The 27,523-nt window shown below is 38.6% G+C and overlaps 1 protein-coding gene across 1 annotated transcript in view; it reads right to left on the bottom strand.

Annotated features, from left to right (window-relative positions):
* Nucleotides 1–27,523, bottom strand: part of LOC150089537 (WD repeat-containing protein 31-like) — a 235,966-nt gene that overhangs the window by 168,895 nt on the left and 39,548 nt on the right. The window contains exon 4 of the mRNA XM_090368655.1: nucleotides 6,646–6,720. Coding sequence (XP_090224781.1) covers nucleotides 6,646–6,720 — 75 coding nt within the window. The remainder of the gene's footprint in view (nucleotides 1–6,645; nucleotides 6,721–27,523) is intronic.

Here is a 27,523-nt window from a genome sequence, read left to right as displayed (position 1 = left end):
AAACTGGTATTCCTAATGCAGTAATACCACTATGCACTGGTTATGCTATGAAGGTTACATTATTAAATATATATATATATATTGCAAAATTGAGTTTATGGTATAAGTATTTTGTATCTCCTATCATGTGTACGTTATATGTATTTTGTATCTCCTATCAGGTGCATGTTATATGTATTGTGTATCTCCTATCAGGTGTAGGTTATATTTATTTTCTTAGTTGGTATGTTGGTATGTAAAGCCTAGTAGCTTCCAAGGTAAGTTCTTTGAATGCTTCCCATTTTGCATTTGCTGTTGGTAACATCATCAGTTGGTCCCACTGTATAGAATTTAAATACTGTCTCAGTCCATCGTAGTCACCTTTACGAAAGCAATAACCTTTCCCTTTACCTCTAATGGTAGTTACCTCTTTGAGTAAATCCCACTTCAGCACACTGTGATCACTGCCACCTAGTGGTTCATTTACCTGCAGATTCTTAATGCATGAAGAATCACTACTGATAATCAAATCAAGAGTATTACTCCCTCTAGATGCCTCCCGAACATGCTGATGTAGAAAACAATCATCCAATAAATCCACAAAAGCCTTGCTAGTGTGTGACTGACCAGCCCCCAAATTCCAGTCAATATCTGGGAAATTAAAATCCCCCATTATAAGACACTCTGATTTACTGGCCCACTCTATTTCCCTGTACAGTTTCTTATTATACTCATCAGAGTCATTAGGCCTATAGCACACTCCTACTCTCAATTTTGATCTCCCAATGCTTATGTCACACCAAACTGACTCGATAGTGCACTGTCCAGCGATGTCCACTGGCTTCACTTCCTTGGATTTTATGTATTTCTTAACTAATAGCATAACCCCTCCTCCCTTCCTATCCAGTCTATCCTTTCTGTAGACGTTGTACTCCCCAAATTCCAGTTCTGCATTCCTTATCTCTGTGTGACACCACGTCTCTGATATCCCAACAACGTCTGGCTTTGATGTTTTGAGCAATACCTCAAATTCATCAAATTTATTTACTAAACTCCTAGCATTGGTGTACACGCAAGTATACATGCACCTATTTCTATTCTTAGCTACCCTAACACAACCCATGTGTTTACTTGTACCGCAATGACTCCCGGCAGTCTCTGAAATATCCTGCATCTTGTTTTTCAGGCTTCTGCTCATTCCAATAGAAGCAGTGCAAGAATCTCTTTCACCTCTGCCAGTGGCTACTGTTAATCTATTAGTCTTTATCTCCCCCCAAGCTAGCAGTTTTCTGACCCACCTAACACTGCCTCGATAGCATCAGCAAATATTCTTGCACCCTTTCTATTTAAGCCCTGTAGAAGCAATCTCTCCTGTTAACAAGTACAGTCCAGGCTGAAAAAAATTCTACCCCTTGAGCCTTGCACAATCTTTCCAGGGCCGAATTGATCGACAAGGCTCTCATCATATACTCCCTCCTTATCGTGTCTAGGCAGAATTGCAGACACTTTCAAATTCAACCCTATTTCACGGCTTTTTTTCAACAGTGACCTGTACTTGTTAAGCAATTCTGCCGGTCTCCTACTCTTGATATCATTAGTGCCAACATGTACAACTATATCACCTTTTGTGCCCTTAAAATATGATATCTGCTCTACAACGTCATCAACCTTTGCCCCTGGCAGACATACCCTGGTCCTGTTCCACCTATCCTTTTTACAAAGCATGTTCCCCGTTTCCCTGACAATAGAGTCACCAACAACTACTAGTTCCTTTGGGACCAGCGCATTCTGCCTTGGGGGTTGCCGCTGTGTTGCGCGACGACCAAGTGCAAGCTCTGTCGTTGATGTGGGCAGCTGAGAGCTTGATGGGCCTCTCAGTTTAGTTCCTTCGAGGGCATCCATCCTGTCCTTCATGCTCTCAATAGGCCCATAAGAACGCTGAGTTGTTGCCTGATTTCGATACACTCCTTGCATCGCGCACACACAAAGACATCCCCCATGGCAATATCATGTCCCGTACCTGAATGCTCCACAAACATCATGCAAGCTGTGCATTTTAGAAGGCTGTGATTCAGAAGGCAACTGTCCCCTCAGTTCTCCTCTGAGCCACACCACTTCCATTAGCTTGAGCCTTTTGTTTTGCTGCTCTGGTCTGAGTCATGATTTCTTTTAATTTAAATAAAATTTCAATTTCAGTTTAAAACCCTAACTTATCTCCCAACACAGTCATAACGGGATATATATTTTTTAGTGTCAAGTATTAATTATCTCCGAGTTCCCTTTATATAACTTCCATATCAGTTATGTATTAATTAACTATGTTACGTTTGTAATCTAAGTCGGTATATGTATTTAGTTAAAAGTACAATTTAAATGCCAACGAAGTTCAACAAGTTTAATAGATTTTACCGATCACTGAAAATATTATAACCTATACTATACTAACGCTATCTAGGTTCTATATATAACGATCGTATGACAAAGACAAAGGTGGGAAGTTACGAATGGTAAAGATATATGGACACTTAAGTATTAATTAACTTTCAAATCTCGCTGTCTCAATTCAGAATAAACTAACAATCCTTACTAGGTCTATAAGCTACTTACAAAAAATAATCTGATTTAAAAAATATTCAATAAGCGGCTAAATATGGCTAAAAAACTTCTCGTTCAGCAGAGTTGCGACTTGTAACACGTGGATACCCTTACCGATACAATATATGTATTTTGTATCTCCTATCTAGTTTAAATTATATGAACTATGCTACAGCATTTGTAAGTTTTAAGTAATTATAATAGATAATAAATTTATCTAATGCCAACCTCCATGATTCGAATTTTTGAACTACTTATCCAATCAAATTGGTCAGGCAAGACCTTCCCTTAACAAAACCATGCTGTGTCTGAGCTATAACTGAATTCTTGTCAAGATGATCCTGCAGTGCTTCTTTAACCAGTGCTTCCGTTAATTTTGCTGGAACAGAAGTTAAACTCACAGGTCCTGAGTTCTCGCCTTTGTGAATTGGGGTTACATTTGCACATCTCCAGTCTGTGGGTACCTCCCCTGAGTCCAGGGAAGATCTCATAATTATGGCTAACGGATTGCTTACTTCCTTTGCTGCCTCCTTTAATATAACTGTATAGATCTCATCCACCCCAGGTGCCTTTCATCCCCTCATTGATTTCATCATCTCATTCATCCCCTTGCTGTTTTTCTTTGCATCCCTTGCCAAAGATCTCTCCTAATCTGCCTTCACCTGCCTAAACTCCTTTGTAACTTGGTTACAGATCAACTTATATCTATCATAGGTTTCTGTGTCACATGTTAATTTATATGTATACCATGCATTTTTCTTCTCTGCCATATGTCTCATTAGTTCATCTGACATCCATTTAGGCCTGAACCTTGAACAATATTTCTTAGTTGGTATGTAAAGCCTAGTAGCTTGCAAGATAAGTTCTTTGAATGCTTCCCATTTTGAGTTTGCTGTTGGTAACATCATCAGTTGGTCCCACTGTATAGAATTTCAATACTGTTTCAGACCATCATAGTCGCCTTTACAAAAGTAATAACCCATCCCTTTACCCCGATGGTAGTTACCTCCTTGAGTAAATCTCACTTCAGCACACTGTGATCACTGCCACCTAGTGGTTCCTGTATCTGCAAATTCTTAATGCATGAAGAATCACTACTGATAATCAAATCAAGAGTATTGCTCCCTCTAGTTGCCTCCCGAACATGCTGATTTAGAAAACAATCATCCAATAAATCCACAAAAGCCTTGCTAGTGTGTGAGTGACCAACCCACAAATTCCGGTCAATATCTGGGAAATTAAAATCCCCCATTATAAGACTTTCTGATTTACTGGCCCACTCTATTTCCCTGTACAGTTTCTTATTATACTCATCAGAGTCATTAGGCCTATAGCACACTCCTACTCTCAATTTTGATCTCCCAATGCTTATGTCACACCAAACTGACTCGACACTGTACTGTGCAGCGATGTCGAGTGGTTTCACTTCGTTGGATTTTATGTGTTTCTTAACTAATAGCATAACCCCTCCTCACTTCCTATCCTGTCTATCCTTTCTTTAGACGTTGTACTCCCCAAATTCCAGTTCTGCATTACTTATATCTGTGTGACACCACGTCTCTGAAATCCCCACAATATCTGCCTTTGATGCTTTGAGCAATACCTCAAATTCATCAAATTTATTTACCAAACTCCTAGCATTGGTGTACATGCAAGTATACATGCACCTGTTCTTTTTCTTAGCTACCCTAACACAACCCATGTGTTAACTTGTACCCCAATGACTCCCAGCAGTCTCTGAAATATCCTGCATCTTATTTTCTAGGCTGCTGCTCATTCCAATAGAAGCAGTGCAAGAATCACTTTCACCTCTGCCAGTGACCACTGTTAATCTATTAGTCCTTGTATCCCCCCAATCTAGCAGTTTTCCGACCGACCTAACACTACCTCAATAGCATCAGCAAACATTCTTGCACCCTTTCTATTTAAGTGTATCCCATCCCTGTAGAAGCAGTCTCTCCTGTTAACAAGTACAGACCAGGCTGAAAAAAATTCTACCCCTTGAGCCTTGCACAATCTTTCCAGGGCCGAATTGATCGACAGGGCTCTCATCATATACTCCCTCCTATCGTGTCTGGGCAGAATTGTAGACACTTTCAAATTCAACCCTAATTCACGGCTTTTTTTCAACAATGAACTGTACTTGTTAAGTAATTCTGCCGGTCTCCTACTCTTAATATCATTAGTGCCAACATGTACAACTATATCACCTTTTGTGCCCTTAAAAGATGATATCCGCTCTACAACATCATCAACCTTTGCCCCTGGCAGACATACCCTGGTCCTGTTCCACCTATCCTTTTTACAAAGCATGTTTCCTGTTTCCCTGACAAAAGAGTCACCAACAACTACTAGTTCCTTTGGGACCAGCGCATTCTGCCTTGGGGGTTGCCGCTGTGTTGCATGAGGCCTAAGTGCAAGCTATGGTGTTGGTGTGGGCAGCTGAGAGCTTGATGGGCCCTCACTTTTAATCCTTCGAGGGCATCCACCCTGTCCTTCAAGCTCTCATATAGGCCCATAACAACACTGAGTTCTCGCCTGATTTCCTTACACTCCTTGCATCGCGCACATACAAAGACATCCCCCATGGCAGTATCATGTCCCGTACCTGACTGCTCCACAAACATCAAGCAAATAGTGCATTTTAAAATGTATGAGCTTAGGCAGCATCAGCCAAAGGAAAAAAAAAAATTTACAAAACAATTCCCTCTAAATGTTTGTCCAGTTCCTCCTTGAATTTATTTAACCTATCAATTTCCACAATGACAAACGGAAGTTTGTTCCAGCAATCAACCACCCGCTGGCTAAAGGGAAATTTCTGCACATCTGTTCTATATCTGTCTTTCCTCAATTTGAATTTATGATCCCTTAGGTTTGTAATCTGAACAAGTGGAAAATTCCCATCAGAATTCAGCGTGATCAACCCATTCAAGGCTTTATACACCTCAATCGGATCACCTTGCAGGTGCCTAGTCTCCATCCACTGCAAAAACACATAAACACATAAAAAAACACAAATTCCGCTGGATTTTATGTGTTTCTTAACTAATAGCATAACCCCTCCTCCCTTCCTACTCCGTCTATCCTTTCTGTACACATTGTACTCCCCAAATTCCAATTCTACATTCCTAATATCTATGTGACACCATGTCTCTGCTATCCCAACGATATCCACCTTTGATGTCTTGACAAACACTTCAAATTCATCAAATTTATTTACTATACTTCTAGCATTGGTATACATGCACCTATTCTTATTCTTAGTCACCCTAACACATCTCATATACCCACCTGTTTCACGATGGCTGCCATCAGTTCCTGAAACCCCCAGCACCCCTCGCTCCAGGCCACTGCTTATTCTAATAGAAGTAGTGCAAGAATCACCTTCAACTCTGCCTGCAGCTACTTTTAACCTTTTAGTCTGTGAATCCCCCAAGCTAGTAGTTTTCCGACCCGCCGCGATAGCATCAGAAAATATTCTTGCAGCCTTTCTATTTAAGTGTATCCCATCCCAGTAGAAGCAGTCTCTCCTGTTAACAAGCACAGACCAGGCTGAAAAAAATTCTACCCCTTGAGCCTTGCACATTCCCTCCAGGGCCGAATTGATTGACAAGGATCTCATCATGTACTCTCTCCTATCATGTCTGGGCAGAATTGCAGACACTTTCAAATTTAACCCTAACTCATGACGTTTTTGCAACATTGACCTGTACTTGTTACTTCAAAATCCGAAGGTGGTGCAAGCGCACTACCTTTGGATTTCGAAGCCAGCGCCCATGATCCGGAGTGATAAAAACATAGAACATTGGGGATAATGTTATTTCAAGAATATTGCAGTCCCCTTAATGATGCTATTAATGAGCTTATTTTACATATTATTTTTTATGCTACAAATAAGTTAAAAATTTTTGTACTTTCTCAATAAATTAAAATTACTTTCTTCAAATAACTTCTCAATAATCATAATAATGAATTATGATTCTTGAGTTAATGAATTAAATTTCTATTTCTACCAAAAATTTTCACAATTCACCTCAATTCTTTAAAGACAGCATTATTAACAGGACCTACCTTAGTCACTTCTTGAAAATGTCCATACCATTTAAACAGAGATGGAATGTCTCCATAATTATAAAGTACAACATTCTAAATTAAAAAAAAAAAAAAAAAATCTTTAATCATATACCATTTTTCCAACTAAAAAAATATAACAATAGTTTAAATTATAAACTATTGTTATGATAAAATTAAGAAAAATATTATTTACCACCAATGAAGACCGTGAAGTTTTTAAAAACAACTGTACATTAGCTAATTTGTAATTTCTCACTCTAAAAGAATATCATAAGCAAAAATATAATAAAAAGTATATTAAATTGTAAAATGTGTGCTGAGAGTCATTTTTTTTTTTTTTTTCTTGTCTTCTGGTTTTGGTGCATTGGCTACTAAGGCAATAGTATGCCAGTTCTGATGCTATTCTAGGTCATATGGTTTTGTTGTGTATTATATCTGTACAAGTTTGCGTTCACAGGCAAAACAGCATGTTGTGCAGGATGAAACCCCCAGAAAGATGTTTCAACATAAATATAAAATTTTGCATTCCAAGTTGGCAGCTATTTTTTTTTAATTCACAACTGACAGAGTTTTCACCAAAATTTTTGATACTAATACCACTGCTTCCAATAGAAGTTTTAGATTGAAATTAGTATTCTATTGTATAATACTATATGCATGGTAAGAGCAAAACATCATATAATACAAGAGCTGTTCAAAAAAAAAAAAAAAAAAATCATAATTTGTTCCACGACATACCTTTATTAATCATCCATATTTTGGTCGTCATTTTCAAATTAGTTCCCATTTTATGAAATGCACTTACTCCGTTTCTGCCATTCTTCAAAAACATGGTGAAAGCCATTTTTTGACATGCACTTGAGAATCAAATCTGATGTTTTTACAACTTCTTCTCATGACCGGAAACATTTTCCTCACATTCCTTCTTTAACTTTGGAGATAAAAAAAAAAATTGCAGGGTGCCAGGTCAGGGGGCAGTAGGGCAGATGAGCAATACATTTGACATTAATACTGGCTAAGTACTTAATGACAGTATGAGCAACGTGAGGTCCTGCACTGTCGTGATGCAACATACACCCACCTGCATGCAGGTGTGGTCATTTGTGACAAATGTGATCACGCAAAGTGTGCAGTACAGTTCTGTAGTTAAGATCCCATAACAGTTGTATGACAAAGCACAACATGCTGGTAAACCAGTCCTTGAATATCAAAAAAAACCCCATAAACCTTACCTTTCCTGCAGAAATCACAAATCTTGCTTTTTTCAGTGTTGATGGTGTCTCAGACTTCCAAACAGAGCTTTGTTGCTTATACTCTGAGTCAAAATGATGAAGCCATGTCTCATCTGCTATTATTACCTTATGCAGAACCTTGCCATCTTCAGTTACCATCCGTTACAGCTCCACACCTCCATGCAAACTTGCTGTTGTTCAGGTTTATGAGCAGTCTTAGAACCCAGCATGCACAATGGTCATGGAGAATACGGTGCATGCTTCCTACTGATATATTCAACATCTCTGCCAGTTGCCTTACTGTTATATGACAATCCTCCTTATGATTACAGAAACAGTGTTTATGGTTTCTGTAGTGACATCAGTGGTTTAAAGATGGATGTGAATGAATCACAATCCATCTTTAAACATTCTAAACAACCTGTGGTCTGTGCTATATTGAAGTGTAGATTCACCACTAGCCTCTTTTAACATTTCATATGCTTCAGTTGATGTTTTCTTGAGAGAGAAACAAAATTTGAGAGCAGCATACAGTTCTTCATATGCCACATCCATTGTTACGTAGCTGAAACTGAACAGGCATAAACTAGACTGACCAAGGTCATACCATGCACATGAGTCAACTGCACAGTGGCTATGTGATTCAGCTTGGTTTGAGCTTAAATTCTACAGCTCAGCTAGACCCAGCAAGCAGTACGATTGTTCATGAAAAATTATGATCATTTCTTATTGAAGAGTCCTCATAAAACCTCTTTCATAAAATAATTGCATGGGATATTTATCACCTCAACATTTAGTAGTTTATAAAATGGTTGTAATGAATACTTTACGTTGCTTCCTCTTCACCTAATCACATTCTATGGTTAATCTAAATATAAAATATCTAATTCAAAACTGTAATAATTATTCATAAAAAACTTTTAACTAAAGTGATTTCTCATTCCATTTTCCATACTCAAATTTTGAACACTTTATACCATGGATTACAAGAACTTTGATTTAATTTTTATACTTTGGGCAATAATACCATACAGAGTGCAAAAACAAAATATATTTAGACATGGTAATTATTGAAAAAGCAACAAAATGAAACACTCAAACTACTTCTGTGACACAAGCAATTGCAAAAGTCATTTTCTACTTGAACATTTTTAAAATAAAATATATTTTGAAACTGCCTACAAACATTTTTCATCATTATTTTTTCCTACTGGTCAATGATATACAGTCATTCTAGACAAAAAATCTCCTCCATAATGGTGATAGTTATTTTGGGAAAATATTTCATAACCATGTAATTTCAAATTCTGGTAGTCTGGGACCATAGTGCATATATTTTTAATGTGGAGTCCTGAAGCAACTATGTCACTGCATTTTGGAAAATCCAACTTTGTTTTTGTGATTGTACTGGTGATTATCAAGGTTTTTGAACTTCTGGGTAATTCAACTGGGTAATTCAACTGCAACACTAGTATAGTTTTCACACTGAAATCTGGTTTTAAAAATAAAAATATCTCCATCTTGATGCTCTCACATGTGCTGTATCACCTAAGCTCAATCTGTAAGCACAAAGTTGTAAATGGACAATGCATATAATTCAAATGATGGCCACCTTGTTTCAATATGGCAGATCAAAATAAAAACACTCCCATAAAAGTCGTACATGTACACTATTCCCCTTATTTGCACAGTGAATTTGGTTTGATTGGCTTGCGAATGGGTAGTGGCAGGAATCTTGTTTCAAGATGGTAAATTAAAATAAATGCAAATAGTCAAACTAGTTTAGAACACCCCTATATTGAATGTAAATTTCATTTGGATCCAACTGTAAATGCCAAAGTTCTAATCAGGTGGTATTATGATTAGAGGGGGGCTGCCATCTTTAGAAGCTACATGAAAATTTTGTTACATATGCATTTTGTATATAGTACTTTTCTTTCAATTTTATTAGATGGTGGTAGAGTTAACTGAACCACAGGAGATAAATAATAATTAACCGTTAGCACTAAAATACTTGCGGTCTCTTATATCTATAACATTCTGTTTTATAGGTAAGTTGTATTATATGGATAATACTTCAGGTTAAAAGTATTTAAAGAAAACAATCATACAATATTTATTGATTTCATCATCCACTTCCAAATTTTTGCAATGTAATACAACGACATAAGTTTATCACTTATGACTCAATGTAACATAGAGTAGTTTTTAAGACAGTTTTTAAATAATATAAAGTGGGACTAACTGATGACATTACCAACAGCAAATTTTAAATGGGAACTATTCGGGGGAAATAATCACAGATGCTACCTGGCTTTTCATACCAACTAAGAAATACTGTTCAAGGCTTAGACCTAAATGAATGTCAGATGAACTGATAAGACTTGTGGCAGAGAAGAAAAATGCACGAGATGCATATATATTATCAGGTGATACAGAAGCCTGTGGTAGATATAAACTAGTCCATAATCAAGTCACAAGGGAGGTTAGGCAAGCTAAGGCAGATTATGAGAAGTCTCTGGAAAAGAATGCAAAGAACAGAAAAAATACTTCTATGCTTATATTAACAATAGAATGAAGGAGTTGAATCACATTGGGCCACTTGATGTTAATGCTAACCCTACTCAGGCTGTTGACAAACTAAATGGGTATTTTATATCTACATTCATATATGAGAAATTCTTCAGGGAAGTAGATGCCAAAAGTTTATAAAACTCTAACAGGGAGCTACATGATTTTTGACAACAGAATGGAAAATGGAACAGAAATCATTGAAGCTAAACATAAAAAAGATGCCTGGGGTAGATGGGAATAAGCCAATTATATTAAGAAAGGCAGCAAAGGAGGTAGGTGAATGCTTAGCAATAATTACAAGAGAATCCTTGGATTCAGGGGAAGTCCACAGATAGATGTGGGAATGTATCCCCAATTCACAAAGGGGGATCAAAAGGCGACATGAGTAATTACAGACCTGTTAGCTTAATATCTGTTCCAAATGAAAATAATGGAGTCACTGGTTAAGGAAGTGATGCAGGACCATCAAAACAGGAATGCAATTACAGTCGAATTTCTTTAATACAAAGTTCAAGGGACCTAAATTTTCACGTTTTGTAATAAAGAAGTTTCCCAAAAGGATCAAAATTTGTTTTTGACCCTTTCGGGGAACTTTTTTTTTTTTTTTACTGTTGTTTTTTTTTTTTTTTTTTTTGGTACATACTATGTATCTCAGAATAATAATAAATAATAGTAACATCAAAAATAAATGAAAAAGCAAATTAATTTAAATTAATGAAATAAAATAATAAAAATAAAATAAAATAAAACAAAAGCTTTGTCTAACGATACAGTAATAGAAATAACACATTTTTTAAAGATTTTATTTTATTTGTAAGATAAACTAAGAAAAAAGCAATTAACAGAAATGAAAATATTGTATACTATTTATTTTGAAATATACAATATTTTAGTATCACACTAAAAAGAATTACAATCTTAAAATAAAAGGAGACATAAAAACCATTAACTTTTTAATAAATTAATCTAATTTAAGGAAAGAATCCAACGTTGTTTGCACAGTTTTTGTCCTGTATGCATTTTTAACTACAGCACAGACATTATCAAATGCAATAGTTGTTTCTTTAGCAACGTTGCTGCAGGCCAACACATTTTCTATTATGTCAATGCATTTTGGACATCTTTTATGAGATGGCAGTGTGTGTGCTTCTTCACTTTCGCTGTCGCTGGTAACAAAAACATCATGGTTTTGTTTGGTGCTCAGCAGATCTTCTGGTGTTTTTTTTTTGTTTGGTAGTTGTTGGTGCATCAGCTTCTGTGGTCACAATGCACCTCCCAAGGTTTTTGCAGTACTTTGATCCAAGCCTGAGGCGGGATTCGAACCCGCGACCTTTAGGTTGCCAGGCAGGCACTTTACCCACCCGGCTAGCCCGGTCAGCTCTTCTGGTGTTGGTGTTGCAGCGGTAGCAACTTCATCATCCACCTTCACAAACACTTCAAATTCACCAACAAAATCCATATGCTCCTTCAAATTCCTCCATTCCTCAATATTGCTATCACATTCAACTGCTAGACCATGTTTTTCAATGATATTCTCTCCAAAGCCAGTCTTTCTGAAGCAGTTGATTATTACACTTGATGTAAAACTGTCCCAAGCAATAACAAGATTACAGATAGCACCCGAGACATTCCAATTTGGCTGCAAATTGATCCCTCCTTTTTTTTGTTGCAGATCAAGTACCTTATCATCCAGTGGGTGCATTAAACTGGAGGTGTTGGGGGGGGGGGGGGGGGTAAAAAACAACAGCCATATATTTGTCAACTTAAGTGTCTCAGCAGAATGTGCTGTACAATGATCTAAGAATCATCAAAATGTTCCTTTTTTCTGAAGCCATTCTTCTGTCCACTTTTGATAACCAAGACTGAAAAATTTTGACCATAAGTCAAGCACTTCTATTGGCCTCATAATCACAGAGAAGTTGGCTAACTGCTTTAAAACATCTTGAATTGGAAAACTTACCAATCACAAGTGGGTGAAGTTTTGTACTGCCATCTGAATTGCAGCATAGCAGAACAGTGAGTCTTTGTTTACTGAATTTTCCACCATGACAAGACTCTTCTCAAACAGCAAATGTTTTGTTTAGCAGTAAATTATAAAATAATCCTGTCTCATCAAGATTTAAAATATCCTTTGCCTCATATTTTTCAAGAATGGACCATACAGAACACAACCAGTCTGTAGTCTTTTCTTTGTCAACTAATCCAGGCTCACTGCCTAAACATTTCTTGAAATCAAGTTATTCTTGTCCTTAAATCTTTGGAACCAGCCACTACTGCATTTGAAGTCACTAATTCCATGTTTCTGAGCTAAATAATTTGCCTTTTCTTGCAAAATCGGACCTGATATTGGCAAATCAGATGCCCACATTTGTTGGTACCACTTGAAAAATTTTTGTTTCAAGCTCCTCGAGTTTTGCACCATGAATTCGTTTCCTGTTTTTTATCACTGCTCCAGTGTCATGCACTTCAAGTGTTTTTCGGTTTTCAGTATTGTAGATAAAGTAGGTAAAAGGATGCTGTATTTCTTTGAAATGTCTGTTTTGCTTCTTTCCATTCTATCAGCCTCTTGTATAATTTTTAATTTAATCTCCAGACTTAATTCGGTCCGTTTATGTTTTTTTGCCCTAACACTGCTAGATAAGATTTAATATAAACAAATTTTAAATTAATTTAAACACATAAGTTCCAAAAAAGTCATCGGCTCAAATAAAATGGCACAAAAAATGGATTTCTGTATACTGTAGCAAAAGACTGAACCGGGGTAACAATGGAAACTGACCTTAATCCCATGGAGAGCGAGGGAGTGCATGTAAACAACTTAGAAAAACTTTTTATTCTTTTGTTAATTTAAAAACTCATCCTTCAGAAAGATGTTTTTCAGAGTGCACTTGACATTTTACTACCATAAACTGCTTTTGTTTACACAAAACAAACTAATTTCTAACAAGTCAGTGCCATCCTTTGGGAAGTAGTAGTAGTAGTAGTAGTGGCACATGATGCAAGAAAGCAAGTGTAGGAGCTTATGTAGCATCAGCCAAAAAAAAAAAAAAAAATCACACCATTCCCTCCAAATGCCTGTCCAGTTCCTCCTTAAATTTATTTAACCTATCAACTTCTACAACGACAGATGGAAGTTTGTTCCAGCAATTAACCACCCGCTGGCTAAAGGCAAATTTCCGCACATCTATTCTACATCTGTCCTTTCTTAATTTGAACTTATGTCCCCGTAGGTTGGTAATCTGAACAAGTGGAAGGATCCCATCAGAATTCAGCGTGCTCAACCCATTCAAGGCCGTATAGACCTCAATCAGATCACCGCGCAGGTGCCTAGTCTCCAGCCACTGCGATTTGCAGAACTTAAGCCTCTCTTGGTAAGAGAATCCCTTCATTCCCCGCACCAATCGTGTTGCTCTTCTCTGTACACGCTCAAGCAAATCTACATCCTTCCTAAAATGAGGCCTCCAGACCTGTACGCAGTACTCAAGGCGAGAGCCAGGTGGCCAAAGGCAATAATTGGACAGCTCTGCCAAGATTTCTATTAAACATACAAAATAACAATATATATTTCTCACATGGTGAAAACAAACTTTGTAATGCATATTAACTGAACTTTGTAATAAACAAATATATACAGGTTTGTTAACAACAGTAAAGACAGACTGCAACTCCAACTCAATCTAGACAAGTTGGGCAAATGGGCTGAGAAGTGGCAACTGAAGTTTAACATTTACAAATGCAAACTACTGCATATGGGTAGCAATAACTGAAGAGAAACATACCAACTACGTGGTACTACACTCAGGGAAGTGGAAAGTGAAAAAGACCTGGGGTAATTGTGCAGTCAGATATGAAGTTCGCTGAGCAGTGCAGATGGGCTGCCAAGGCAGGTCATGGAGTCTTGTCAATGATATATAGGAATTTTGCTAGAAGGGACAGGGAGGTGATTATCCCATTGTACAAGGCAATGGTCAGGCCACACCTAGAGTACTGTGTACAGGTCTGGAGGCCTCATTTTAGGAAGGATGTTGCTAGAACAAGTACAAAGTAGGGCAACAAGGTTGGTGAGGGGAACAAAGGGGTACTCTTACCAAGAAAGGCTCAAGTTTTGCAAATTGCAGTGCCTGGAGAGTAGGCACATGCAAGGTGATCTGACTGAGGTGTATAAGGCCTTGAATGGTTTAAGCTAGCGGATTCTTCCTCTTGCTCAGATTAAGAACCTCAGGGGGCATAGATTCAAATTGCGGAAAGACAGTTGTAGAATAGATGTGTGGAAATTTGCCTTTAGCCAGCAGGTAGTTGATTGGTGGAACAGACTTCCATCTCTTGTTGTGGAAGTTGATAGCCTAAATACATTTAAGGCTGAGCTGGACAGGTATTTGGAACGAACGGAGGGGTGAAATGGGAGCGGTTTCTTTTCTTTTTTGGCTGGTGCTGCATAAGCTTGCTTTCTTGCATCGTATGCCTCTACTAATGCTAATGCTAATGCTAATATTTACATAAAAAAGCATATCCTTTCGTAGGGGAATGGCATTTGCTTCATATAAATGAGTACTTTATATTAGCATTAGCATAAGAAGATGGGTCAACTGTTGATGATCCTGCTCAGGTAGCTAACAAACTAAATGAATATTTTGCATCGACATTCACACATGAGGAGTTATTCAGCGAGGGGAATGCCAGAGGTGTATTCAACTCTAGCAGTAAGCTACAAAATCTTGAAATAACTGGGAGTAAAGTGGAGGAGATATTGTTGAAGATAAACACAAGAAAGGCACCCGGGGTGGATGGGATCTATCCAGTTATATTAAAGCAGGCAGCAAAGGAAGTAAGCAAACTCTTAGCCATAATTATGAGAGCTTCCTTGGACTCAGGGGAGGTACCCATAGACTGGAAATGTGCAAATGTGACCCCAATTCACAAAGGAGGATCAAAGGCTGACACAAGTAATTATAGACCTGTGAGCTTAACTTCTGTTCCAAGAAAATTAATGGAGGCACTGGTTAAAGAAGCACTGCAGGTTCATTTAGACAAGACTTCAGTTATAGCTCGGACACAGCATGGTTTTGTTAAGGGGAAGTCTTGGCTGACCAATTTGATTGGATACTATGATGCAGTTACAAAAGAACTGGATGCAGGGAATAGCTTTGATATTATATACTTGGATCTTAGAAAGGCTTTTGATACTATTGCCCATGGAAGACTGCTACACAAATTGGAGCAGTGTGACATTGGAGGCAAGTTGCTGCTATGGATAAAGGGGTGGTTGAGGGGGAGAAGACAGAGAGTGGTAATCAATGGACACTGCTCATCGTGGACTAATGCGATTAGTGGAGTCCCTCAGGGCTCAGTGTTGGGTCCATTATTGTTTTCTGTATTTATAAATGATATTGATGATGGTATATCAAGCTTAATGTCCAAGTTTGCAGACAATACAAAGGTTGGCAGGGTTGTCAAGGACAATACTGACACTATGCTGCTGCAACAGGATCTGGAAAGGTTGAGCAGATGGGCTGAGAGGTGGCAAATGAAGTTTAACATTGACAAATGTAAAGTACTACACATGGGAAACAGCAACCCCAGAGCAACGTATCAACTCTGTGGTACTACACTGACAGTGGTAGAGAATGAAAGGGACTTGGGGGTGGTTGTGCAGGCAGATATGAAGTTCTCTGAGCAGTGCAGATGGGCTGCAAGAGTAGCTCATGGAGTATTGTCAATGATATATAGGAATTTTTCCAGCAGGGATAAGGAGGTGATTATTCCCTTGTATAAGGCAATGGTCAGGCCACACCTAGAGTACTGTATACAGGTCTGGAGGCCTCATTTCAAGAAGGATGTAGAGCTGCTGGAACGAGTACAGAGAAGGGCAACAAGATTAGTGAATGGAACAAAGGGGTGCTCTTACGAAGAAAGGCTTAAGTTTTGCAAATTACAGTGTCTGGAGACTAGGCTTGATTTTTTTTGATTTGGTAGTTGTTGGCGCATCGGCTTCTGTGGCCATGTTGCACCTCCCAAGGTTTTTGCAGTACTTTGATCCAAGCCCGAGGCGGGAATCGAACCCGCGACCTTTGGGTTGCTGGGCAGGTACTTTACCCACTCGGCTAGCCCGGTCGGCCGGAGGCTAGGCACCAGCGAGGTGATCTGATAGAGGTGTATAAAGCCTTAAATAGTTTGAGCATGCTCAATGCTGATGGGATTCTTCCTCTAGCTCAGAATAATCACCTGAGAGGGCATAAATTCAAATTGAGGAAAGACAGATGTAGGATAGACGTGCGGAAATTTGCCTTTAGCCAGCGGGTGGTTAGTTGGTGGAACAGACTTCCATCCCTTGTCGTGGAGTTTGATAGCCTAAATAAGTTTAAGGCTCAGCTGGACAGGTATTTTGAAGGAACAGAGGGGTGAAGTGGAAGTGGGGTTTTTTTTTTTTTTGGCTGATGCTGCATAAGCTTGCTTTCTTGCATCAAATGCCTCTACTAATGCTAATGCTAAGAGGCATATGATGCAAGAAAGCAAGCTTATGCAGCATCAGCCAAAAAAAAAAAAAAAAAACCTTCCACTTCACCCTTCCATTCATTCGAAATACCTGTCCACTTGAGCCTTAAATTTATTTAGGCTATCAACTTCCACAACAAGGGATGGAAGTCTGTTTCACCAACCAAGTACCCGCTGGCTAAAGGCAAATTTCCACACATCTATTCTACATCTGTCTTTCTTCAATTTGAATTTATGCCCTCTCAGGTGATTATTCTGAGCAAGAGGAAGAATTCCATCAGCATTGAGCATGCTCAAACCATTCAAGGCTTTATACACCTCTATCAGATCACCTCACCGGTGCCTAGTCTCCAGACACTGTAATTTGCAAAACTTAAGCCTTTCTTCGTAAGAGCAACCCTTTGTTCCCATTCACTAATCTTGTTGCCCTTCTCTGTACTCGTTCCAGCAGCTCTACATCCTTCTTGAAATGAGGCCTCCAGACCTGTATACAATACTCAAGGAGTGGTACTGTATACCATTGCCTTTTACAAGGGAATAATCACCTCCTTATCCCTGCTAGAAAACTCCGTTTTCTAGCAGGGATAAGGATATAAAACGAGTTTGTATTAATGAGTATCCTGCAATCACAACATGGATTTGGTAAAGGGCAGTCTTGTCTAACTAATCTGAGAGGTTACTATGATGCAGTGACCAAGGAACTTAATGCAAAAAATAATTTTGATATCATAATATATTAGTATTGATATAGCCATATAGTGAAAGGAAGGTATTAGTGCAAGGAAGCCACAGCTTTTTGCTGCATGGGTCAAAAGAAAAAAAAAAAAAAAACGTAGATAAGAAAATACAAATTATACACTTCTCTCCTCATGCAGGTAACTATACAGTTGACCGTTGAATTTTTCAAACTGTCAGCCTCAACTACCTGCACATCAACATATATTTGGAATTCAGGAAGGCTTTTGATACTGTTGCACATAACAGGCTGCTGTACAAATTGAAGCAGTGACATTAAAGCAAGTTTCTGCTATGGATAAAGGGATGGTTGAATGGAAGAAGACAGAGTGGTTATAAATGGGCACTGTTCTTCGTGGACTAACGTTGTTAGTGGAGACCACCAGGGCTCGGTGTGGGGCCCACTGTTTTTCCAAAATTTATTTGTGATATTGATGAAGGTACAGTGGCAGACAAAAAAACTGCATCACCTTAAAAAAAGTAACACTTGTAGTGAAATGTATAAGTTATTGTTTGATTACAGTCATTTTGTTTCTTGCAAAGCAAAGGTATTGCATCAGACAGTAGTTGGAAAGTACTGCATCAGCCGTTTCTATAAATAAGCGTTGGAAGGGTATACATGCTCATTAGTATCCTGTTTTGTGGAGGTTTAAGCGGGGCTCAATATGTTCAGTTGACACCAAGAAAAAAGCTATTGCTCTGTCCCAGGAAAAGCTTTCTACGCGTGCTATTGCTGATAAAATAGGCTGCAACCAGTCAACAGCATCCCGGGTGCTGAAATTAAAGTATGAAACCGGTGATGTGAGGAGAAGACCAGGATCAGGCTATAAGAGAGTGACTACACCTTCCCAAGATTGATATTTGAAACAGCTATGCCTTCATAATTGCCATGCTAGTGCTCCTGATCTAAAACTGGACTTTGAGATGGCCTCTGGTGTTGAAACAAGTGCACCAAATATCCAAAGACTGCTTTCTGAATGTGGTCTGCATGCCTATCGTCCCAAGAAGAAGAAGCCTTTGTTGACTGAATAAATGAGGAAGAAGCGACTTGCTTAGGCTAAAATGCATGTGTCATGGACAAAAAAAGCAATGGACACTGTCATCTTTTCTGACGAATCAAATCGAAATTCAACCTACATGGCTCGGATGGGAAGCGATATGTTAGAAGACGAAAATCAGAGGCATACCATCCTGACTGCATAACACCAACTGTAAAGTTCCCCGCCGGTCAGATGATCTCGGGATGCATAGCAGGCAAAGGGGTGGGGTGGATGAATTCTTCTTCTTCTTTAATGCTGCCGAATGGCGTTTGCGACTTCGTTTTGATATTGTTCTCTGTCTAGCGCTGCGTGTAGAATTTGTGCTGTTGTCATGTGAAGCCAGGTGTTGATGTTATCTAGCCATGCCATTTTCGGTCTGCCTGGGCGTTTCTTGCCTTCGATCTTTCCCCTCCAGGATGAGTGGTAGTAGGTGATATTTTTGTTGGTTCCTAGCGATGTGACCTAGGTATTTGCATTTCCTGCTGATGATGGTTTTGAGCAGGTCCCGTTCCGTGTGCATGTCCTGCAGGACCTGTGCGTTGGTTATCTTGGCTGTCCACGGAATTTTCAGCATTCTTCGGTACAGCCACATTTCGAAGGCCTGGAGCTTTTTTGTAGTGGCTGATGTTAGAGTCCAGGTTTCTACACCGTAGAGCAGTATTGGCCAGATGTAGCATTTCAATGTGCGTAATTTGAGCACGATGTTCAAGCTTCTGTCGGTGAGGAGGGTTCTCCATTTGGTGAATGCCTGCCTGGCTTGTTCAATTCTGCTTTTGATTTCGGCCTCATGGTTCAGCTGGTCATCAATGAGCACTCCGAGATACTTGAAGCGGTGTATTTGCTCTAATTTTTCGTTGTTTAGTTTGATCGTGATTTTGCTTGCAGTCCTGCTGACCTTCATCACCTTTGTTTTCTTTTTGTTGATTCGTAGCCCCCATGCTTGGCTTTCTATGTCCACTGCGTTCAAGATGGTCTGTAAATCTTGTTCTGAATCCGCGATTAGTGCTGTGTCATCGGCATATCTTAAGTTATTGATGTAGTGTCCGTTAACTTTTATGCCGATGTTCTTGTCAGCCAGTGTTTGGTCGAAGATCATTTCCGAATAGATGTTAAAAAGAATGGGAGATAATGGACAGCCTTGCCGGACGCCTTTTTTTATTGGAATTGGGTCTGTCAGATCGTTGTCATAGCGACGCCGGGCTGTTTGATTCCAGTAGAGAGTTGTAATAAAGTTGATATCATTGTTTTCAAGCCCAAGTTTTCTCAGTCGGTCAATTAGGCCGTCGTGGTCTACTGAATCGAAGGCTTTCTCATAGTCAATAAAACATATATACACGTCTTTTTGATGTTCATAGCACCTTTGTAGCAATATTTGTAAACAGAAAATTGCTTCTCTGGTGCCTAGTCCCCTGCAGAATCCGAACTGTGTGTTTCCTAGTGCACTTTCGCACTTACATCTTATCCTTTGCTGAATCACCTTGAGGAAGACTTTTAGCACCTGGCTCATTAGACTGATCAGCCTGAAGTCTTCGCATTTCCGGCTGGTAGCCTTTTTTGGTAGGGCCACAAAGATGGATTGGAGCCATTCGGATGGAATGTCGTTGTTGTTGTAGATTTGATTGAACCATTTCGTTAGTTGTTGGATGTTGCTGTAGTCTAGTTGTTTCAGCAGTTCCACATGAATCTGATCAGGTCCACAGGCCTTGCCTGGCTTTGTTATTTGGATGGCATGTTCCACTTCAGATGTTAATATGTGGAGATTGTCTTCCTGTGTTTGTTGTTGCGTTTCTGCCGGTTTTCTGTTGGTGCCGAACAGATTGTATATATAGCTCTTCCAGGTGTCGAGTTTGGCTTGTTTGCTTAGTATAGGTTGATTGTTGTCCGTATATAAACTTGGGATAGGAGCCGGTTTGTAGATGTTTCCAGCTTCTTTAAGCTTCTTGTGCAGGTTATAGTTGTCATTTTTCTTGATTAGGTCTTCGATTTCTGCACACTGATCTTCCATCCATTTTTCCTTCGCCTTCCGGATTTCCTGTTTGATCTTTTGTTGTATTTCTTTGTATTTTTCCCGGTTGTTGTTGTTTTTGAATATTCTCCGTTCATCCATTAGGTCTAGTATGTGGATGAATTAAGTTTATTAATGGAACAGTGAATGCAGAAACCTACACTGCTATCTTGGAGGAGTGCCTGAAACCCATTATTAGGGATCACCACACAGACGTCCAAAACTGCATTTTTCAACAGGACTCAGCACCTTGCCAGACAGCAAAATTGGTAAGTTTTATGCTATTTAGATTTAATAATGATTTTTTTCTTGTCTCACAAGGCTTAAAACATACTTACACCAATGTTTTCCCTCGTTTTTCTCCCTTAAGGCACAGTCATACCACAGAAATGCTGGCATTATGTGTTGGATTGGCCTGGTAACAGTCCAGATTTGAACCCTATTGAAAATTGCTAGTATATAATGTCATCTAACAAGTAAGATTCGGCTGCAGGAGAGCACTGTAAGGATGTGGTACCACGAAATTGGGCAACCGTATATCCAGAAGTAACTCTATGCCAGATCATTGCAAGGCTGTAATTGCAGCTCAAGGAGGAATAACAAAATATTGAGGACTTATTTTGCTGATTTATAGTACATAATACTATTATGTTAACTTGTCATTTCAGTTTGTACACATAAATGCAATAAAATGTATCACTGGTTGTCATGATTGCCATTTGCATGATTTCTCATATTTCCATTAATTATGCATTTTACCCTTTGGGAAGATATTTATGGCAATTAGGTATATCAGGCAGAGTCTTTTTATTGGATTTCATTCACAGAGATACATATATCCTATCTAACAAATGCATTTTGAACATTTCTGCAACCCGCAATGCAGCGCAAAACATATTATTTGCAAAATTCACAAGTGATTTTCTGCAAATGATATAAAGGATGGCAGGGTGATTAATGGCAGTAATCTAGGTAAGCTACTGCAACAAGATCTAGAAAAATTAGGCTGATGTGCAGTTATGCAGTTGACGTTTAACATTGACAAATGCAAGATACTGATTATGGGTATCAGTAATCCCAAATTAAAATACCAACTGCATGGTATGGTACTATACTCAGCATAGTGGAAAATGAAAAACACCTGGGAGTATTGTGTAGTCAGATATGAAGTTCTCTCAGCAGTGCAGACATGTTGCCAAGACAGCTCATCAGGTTTTATTTGGCACCTCCATAGCCAGGTGGGCAGGAGCAGCAGTGCATAGCACACACTTCTTGATTAGACTGGGGTTCGAGCCCGTGACCACCAAATACAGAGGATGCAGAAAGGTCAGGAATTGACCACCGCATATCCCCAGAGCAATATGGCCTTAGTTGCTAATGCTCCTAAAAACCAAATAACAAACTAACAACAAACAGGTTTTATCAATGATATACAGGAACTTTACTAACAGGGATAATGAAGTGATTATCCTTTTGTACAAGGCAATGGTCAGGCCACATTTTATGTCTGGAGGACTAATTTCAAGAAGGAAGTAGATCTGCTGGAACAGGTATAGAGAAGGGTAATAAGATTGGTGCACAAAAAAGAGTGCTCTTACCAAGAAAAGCTTCAGTTCTGCAAACTGCAGAATGTGGAGACTAGTTACTTGCAAAATGATCTAACTGAGTTGTATAAGGATGGCTGCAGAATAGATGTGTACAGAAGTTTGCTTTCAGCCAACAGGTGGTTGATTGTTGGAACAAACTTCCATCTGTTGTTGTGGAGGTGAGTAGTTTACATAAATTAAAAGGGGAAAATAGACAAAGTATTGAAGGGATGGATGGGTGAGGTGAAAAGTGTTTTTTTTTTTTTTTTATATTGTTGCTCTATATGCTTGCTTTCTTGCACCATTTTCCACTACTAATACTAATATCAAGTAATCAGCATAATTCCCATACATGCCACATAACTGGGCTTTCGCTACAGCTATCAAAAAGGTTAAAATAATATAAAAGGCTTAAAAAAATCCTCCTTATAGAGTAAATCTGTTGAATTAGGTATATTAAATATTTATGATAAAACTGTTATAGCTTTCCAAATTATGATGCAACACTTTTTCTTCATTAAATCATTAGTATAAAAGTATCAAGTGGCAATACGTTGTCTTCGAAATGAATTTTATTAATTTTTACTTAGAGGTTAGTTCGTATTCGTAAAAGTCATAGGTGATATAATAATATTCCCAGATTTAAGCAATACTGAATAATATTACTGGAAATTTTGCACTCTTAGAAACTGTCCCTAAGAAAAAATTTTGTTCAGTACCAAATGTAAACTTGATGGATGGTTTTTAACATTTAATTACACTATAACCTCTGTTTGTGCTTGGATCCAAAATCTCTCCTACTTGATTTTCTTCAGGTCCATATACAAGCAATTATCAAACAGGGAAGTACTTAAATACATACTTAAAAAAATAAATTTTATATAAATATAAAAAAGATCAGAAAAGCTGTTTGCTTATGTCTGTTAAATATTAATTAAAAATCCTGTAGATTTAATTTATAATTATCATTTGCATTAGTAGAGGCATACAATGTAAGAAAGCAAGGTTATGCAGCATCAGCAAAACTCCCCCCTCCCATTTCACCCCTCCATTCATTCCAAATGCCTGTCCAGCTCAGCCTTAAATTTATTTAGGCTATTAGCTTCCACAACAAAAGATGGAAACCTGTTCCACCAATCAACTACCCACTGGCTAAAGGCAAATTTCCACACATCTATTCTACCTCTGTCTTTTCTTAATTTGAATATATGCCCATTCGGGTTCTTAGTCTGAGCAAGAGGAAGAATCCCATCAGCATTCAGCTTGCTCAACCCATTCAAGGCCTTATACACCTCAATGAGATCACCTTGCAGGTGCCTACTCTCCAGGTACTGCAATTTGCAGAACTTAAGCCTTTCTTGGTAAGAGCACCCCTTTGTTCCCCTCACCAACCTTGTTGCCCTTCTTTGTACTTGTTCTAGCAACATCCTTCCTAAAATGAGGCCTCCAGACCTGTACACAGTACTCTAGGTGTGGCCTGACCATTGCCTTGTATAATGGGATAACCACTTCCCTGTCCCTGCTAGCAAAATTCCTATATATCATTGACAAGACTCCATGACTTGCCCTGGCAGCCCATCTGCACTGCTCAGCAAACTTCATATTTGATTGCACAATTACCCCCCAGGTCTTTTTCACTTTCCACTTCCCTGAGTGTAGTACCACACAGTTGGTACTTTTCTCTTTGGGTACTGCTACCCATATGAAGTACTTTACATTTGTCAATATTAAACTTCAGTTGCCACTTCTCAGCCCATTTTCCCAACTTATCTAGATCCAGTTGGTGTAGCATACTGTCTTTAAATTCGTTAACAACCCTGCCATCCTTTGTATCATCTGCAAACTTGGACATTAAACCCGATATACCTTCATCAATATCATTGATAAATATACAGAACAACAATGGGCCCAACACCGAACCCTGGGGAACTCCACTAATAATATTTGTCCACAAAGAGCAGTGTCCATTGATTACCACTCTCTGTCGTCTCCCACTCAACCATCCCTTTATCCATTGTAGCAATTTACCCTTAAATCCATACCTCTGCAATTTGTACAGCAGTCTTTCATGTGCAACAGTATCAAAAGCTTTCCTGAAATCCAAGTATATGATATCAAAATTATTTTTGGCATTCAGTTCCTTTGTGACCACATCATAGTATCCAATCAAATTGGTCAGACAAGACCTCCCTTTAACAAACCCATGCTGTGTCTTAACTATTACTGCAGTCTTGTTTAGATGATCCTGCAATGCTTCTTTAACCAGTGATTCCATTATTTTCCATGGAACACAAGTTAAACTAACAGGTGTGTAGTTACTTGTGTCACCTTTTGAACCCCCTTTGTGAAATGGTGATACATTTTCACACCTCCAGTCCATAGGGACCTCCCCTGAGTCCAAGGAAGCTCGCATAATTTTGGCTAAGGGTTTGCTTACTTCCTTTGCTGCCTCCTTTAATATAAACGGATAGATCCCAACCACCCCAGGTGACTTCCTTATGTTTAACTTCAATAATTTCTCCTCGACTTTGCACTCAGTTATTTATTACAAAATCACTTAGCTCCCTGTTAGCATTTGATAAACTTCTGGCACTCCCCTCATTGAATAATGATTAGTGTTCCCAATTGATTAGTGTACATAAAAGATAACATATATTTCTACTTGTTTAAATCTTATTCTGATGGTTTTCAATTCTGATGCAGTGACACTTTTTCTTCAACAAAAATATTACAAAAAACATGCTGTAAACACTGAATTAGAAAAAACAACAATTATCATTTATAGTAATAATTTTATATGTTTAGGTTGACCCTGGTCTTGGAGTAGTGTACATAATTGCAAGTATGATTTATGTATGCTAAAACACTCAAATCTGTCCACCACCACAAAAAATGCATGGTCCACTATTAAACAATTGCTGTTGTCTGACTTATATAAAAATGAAGTTAAAAATTCCTCTTGCTAATGTGGGGGGGGGGGGTGCATTGTAGCTTTTTTTTTTTTTTTTTTTTTCTTAAACAGCAGCACAATATGCCATGGTTTTGCTTTAATTATATAATAAACAAAATAATAACAATAAAATAATATATATACAATAACATATGAGAGGTGGCAATAAATTTCCCTGATTGGGCTGTTATAGTCATGTTCAAAGAGTTGGAAAATAAACGGACATGGTAATTTGTAGTTCTACCTTCCTCCAATAGATGGGTACAGAGATTGTTCAGTAGGACGATACACTGTAAGTTAACAACTAGTCTCATTTGCAGCATTAACATTCTGTTAACATTTTACAAAAACTTGTCAATATTATCAAGACTACAGGCACGAACTGCAGCTTGTTTCAGATACCTTTACAATGGGAAAATAAACCTGCGCTTATCCAATCTCACGCAGCATTTATAGCACTGAACACCTTTGCCTCACGTGCTTTTAAAAGAAGAGAGGAGCTTAGACTTGCTAATTTGGGATAATTTTATCAGGAGTTGATGATGATTAGATACTCATTGTAACCAAATATACCCTGCTGGACATTGAATGTGTTCCTGTACATAGTGTACGTTTTTGGTGTCCTTCTGAAGACATGGAAGCTGTTTATAGTGTGATTGGGGTAAAAATAAGATAAAATAATAAATAAATAAATAAAAACTTGTTTCTTCGAGGAAGTGCCTGGAGCAATGTCTACAAGAGATTAGACATAATTATATTTCAAGAAATCTTGCTGATCCTAGCTTCTGGATGGAATCCTCCATGGGATTATTTTCCATAGCATGAGAAGTCAGTCCACTTCTCCACCTCTATTTCCTTTTGTCTTACTTTATTTCTTCTAACTTCTAAATATTGGAGGGTTCCTCTGTTTGATCCTCCTCTCTTCTATTCTTTCCTACCTCTCCAGCTCCCAAATTTCTCCTTCTATAGCCTTTTCATTTCATCCTAATTTGGGCTCTCTCGGGTCCTTTGCCCTGGGTTAGTCAAGCAGGTGATAATAGATCCTGGCCACCTCGACATGGCGGGGATGGGTGGGTGGGATGTGGTGACCAGGTGTTGCTAATTTCCATCTGCTGTGAGCCAGGTACTAGCCAAAAACATGACAACACACCATGTCACTTACACATCCAACACACTACATAAAAATGGCCGGTTTTGGCGTACGCTTCTACACAAGACGTACAACAGCAGCGCTGATGGAGGGAACCCTAGGATCTGCCTCAATAACACATGATTATCCCCTAAAAAAAATTAACATTTTGCAATGGAGCAACTAATGAATATCATATTTTGCTTTTAACTAGGAAATCTGCAACAGAAACATATAAAAACTTTAAAAACTATTTATGGTGATGAAATGTTAAGTCGCACCAGTGTGTTTGAATGGTATAAGCAGTTCAAATGTGAGGATGTGAGGATGTTCACAATGATCCAAGAAGCTGGCATCCATCAGCCTCTTGAAATAAGCACAGAGTTGCAAAAGTCCCGGATTTTGTGGCAAGAGATCGTCATTTGACCCATGGAATGATGGCTGATAAGTTGGATATGAATGAGGAGATGATATGTCAAATTCTACATGGAGATTTAAGAAAAAGAAAAGTCCAAGCAAAATTTATGCCATATAGCAGCACGGATGAGCAGAAGCAACAAAGAGTGCCATCATGTGAAACTTCATCCAGACTTGTGAAGATAATCCTAATTTTCTCGACTGTATAGTAGTTAGAGATGAACATTGGGTGTTTGCATATGACCAGAGACAAAGTATCAGAGCATGCAATGGACTTCAAAATCATCACCAAGGCTCAAAAAATTTCATTTACAGAAATCCATGATCAAGACGATGCTGATCATGTTTTTTGACAAACTGGGTATGATTCACAAGGAATTTGTTCCTGAAGAGGAGAGAGCCAATGCTCCCTTCTACATACAGGTGCATCAAAGACTACAAGCACATTTCCTGGGTGAGACCACAATTTAGAAAAAGGTAGCTGGTCCTTGTTGCACAAATATCCCTGCTCTTTTTTTTTTTTTTGGTTTTTTTTTTTTAGGAGCATTAGCAACTAAGGACATATTGCTCCGGGAATATGCGGTGGTCATTCCATGACCTTTCCGCATCCTCCGTATTTGGTGGTGACGGGCTCGAACCCCGGTCTAATCAAGAAGCGTGTGCTACGCACTGCTGCTCCTTCCCACCTGGCTACGGAGGCGCCGTATCCCTGCTC

The sequence above is a fragment of the Mastigoproctus giganteus genome, chromosome 2, assembly GCF_048544385.1.
Source record: "Mastigoproctus giganteus isolate SK-2022 chromosome 2, ASM4854438v1, whole genome shotgun sequence".
Lineage (NCBI taxonomy): Eukaryota > Metazoa > Arthropoda > Arachnida > Uropygi > Thelyphonidae > Mastigoproctus > Mastigoproctus giganteus.
This window is presented reverse-complemented; position numbering and strand designations above follow the sequence as displayed.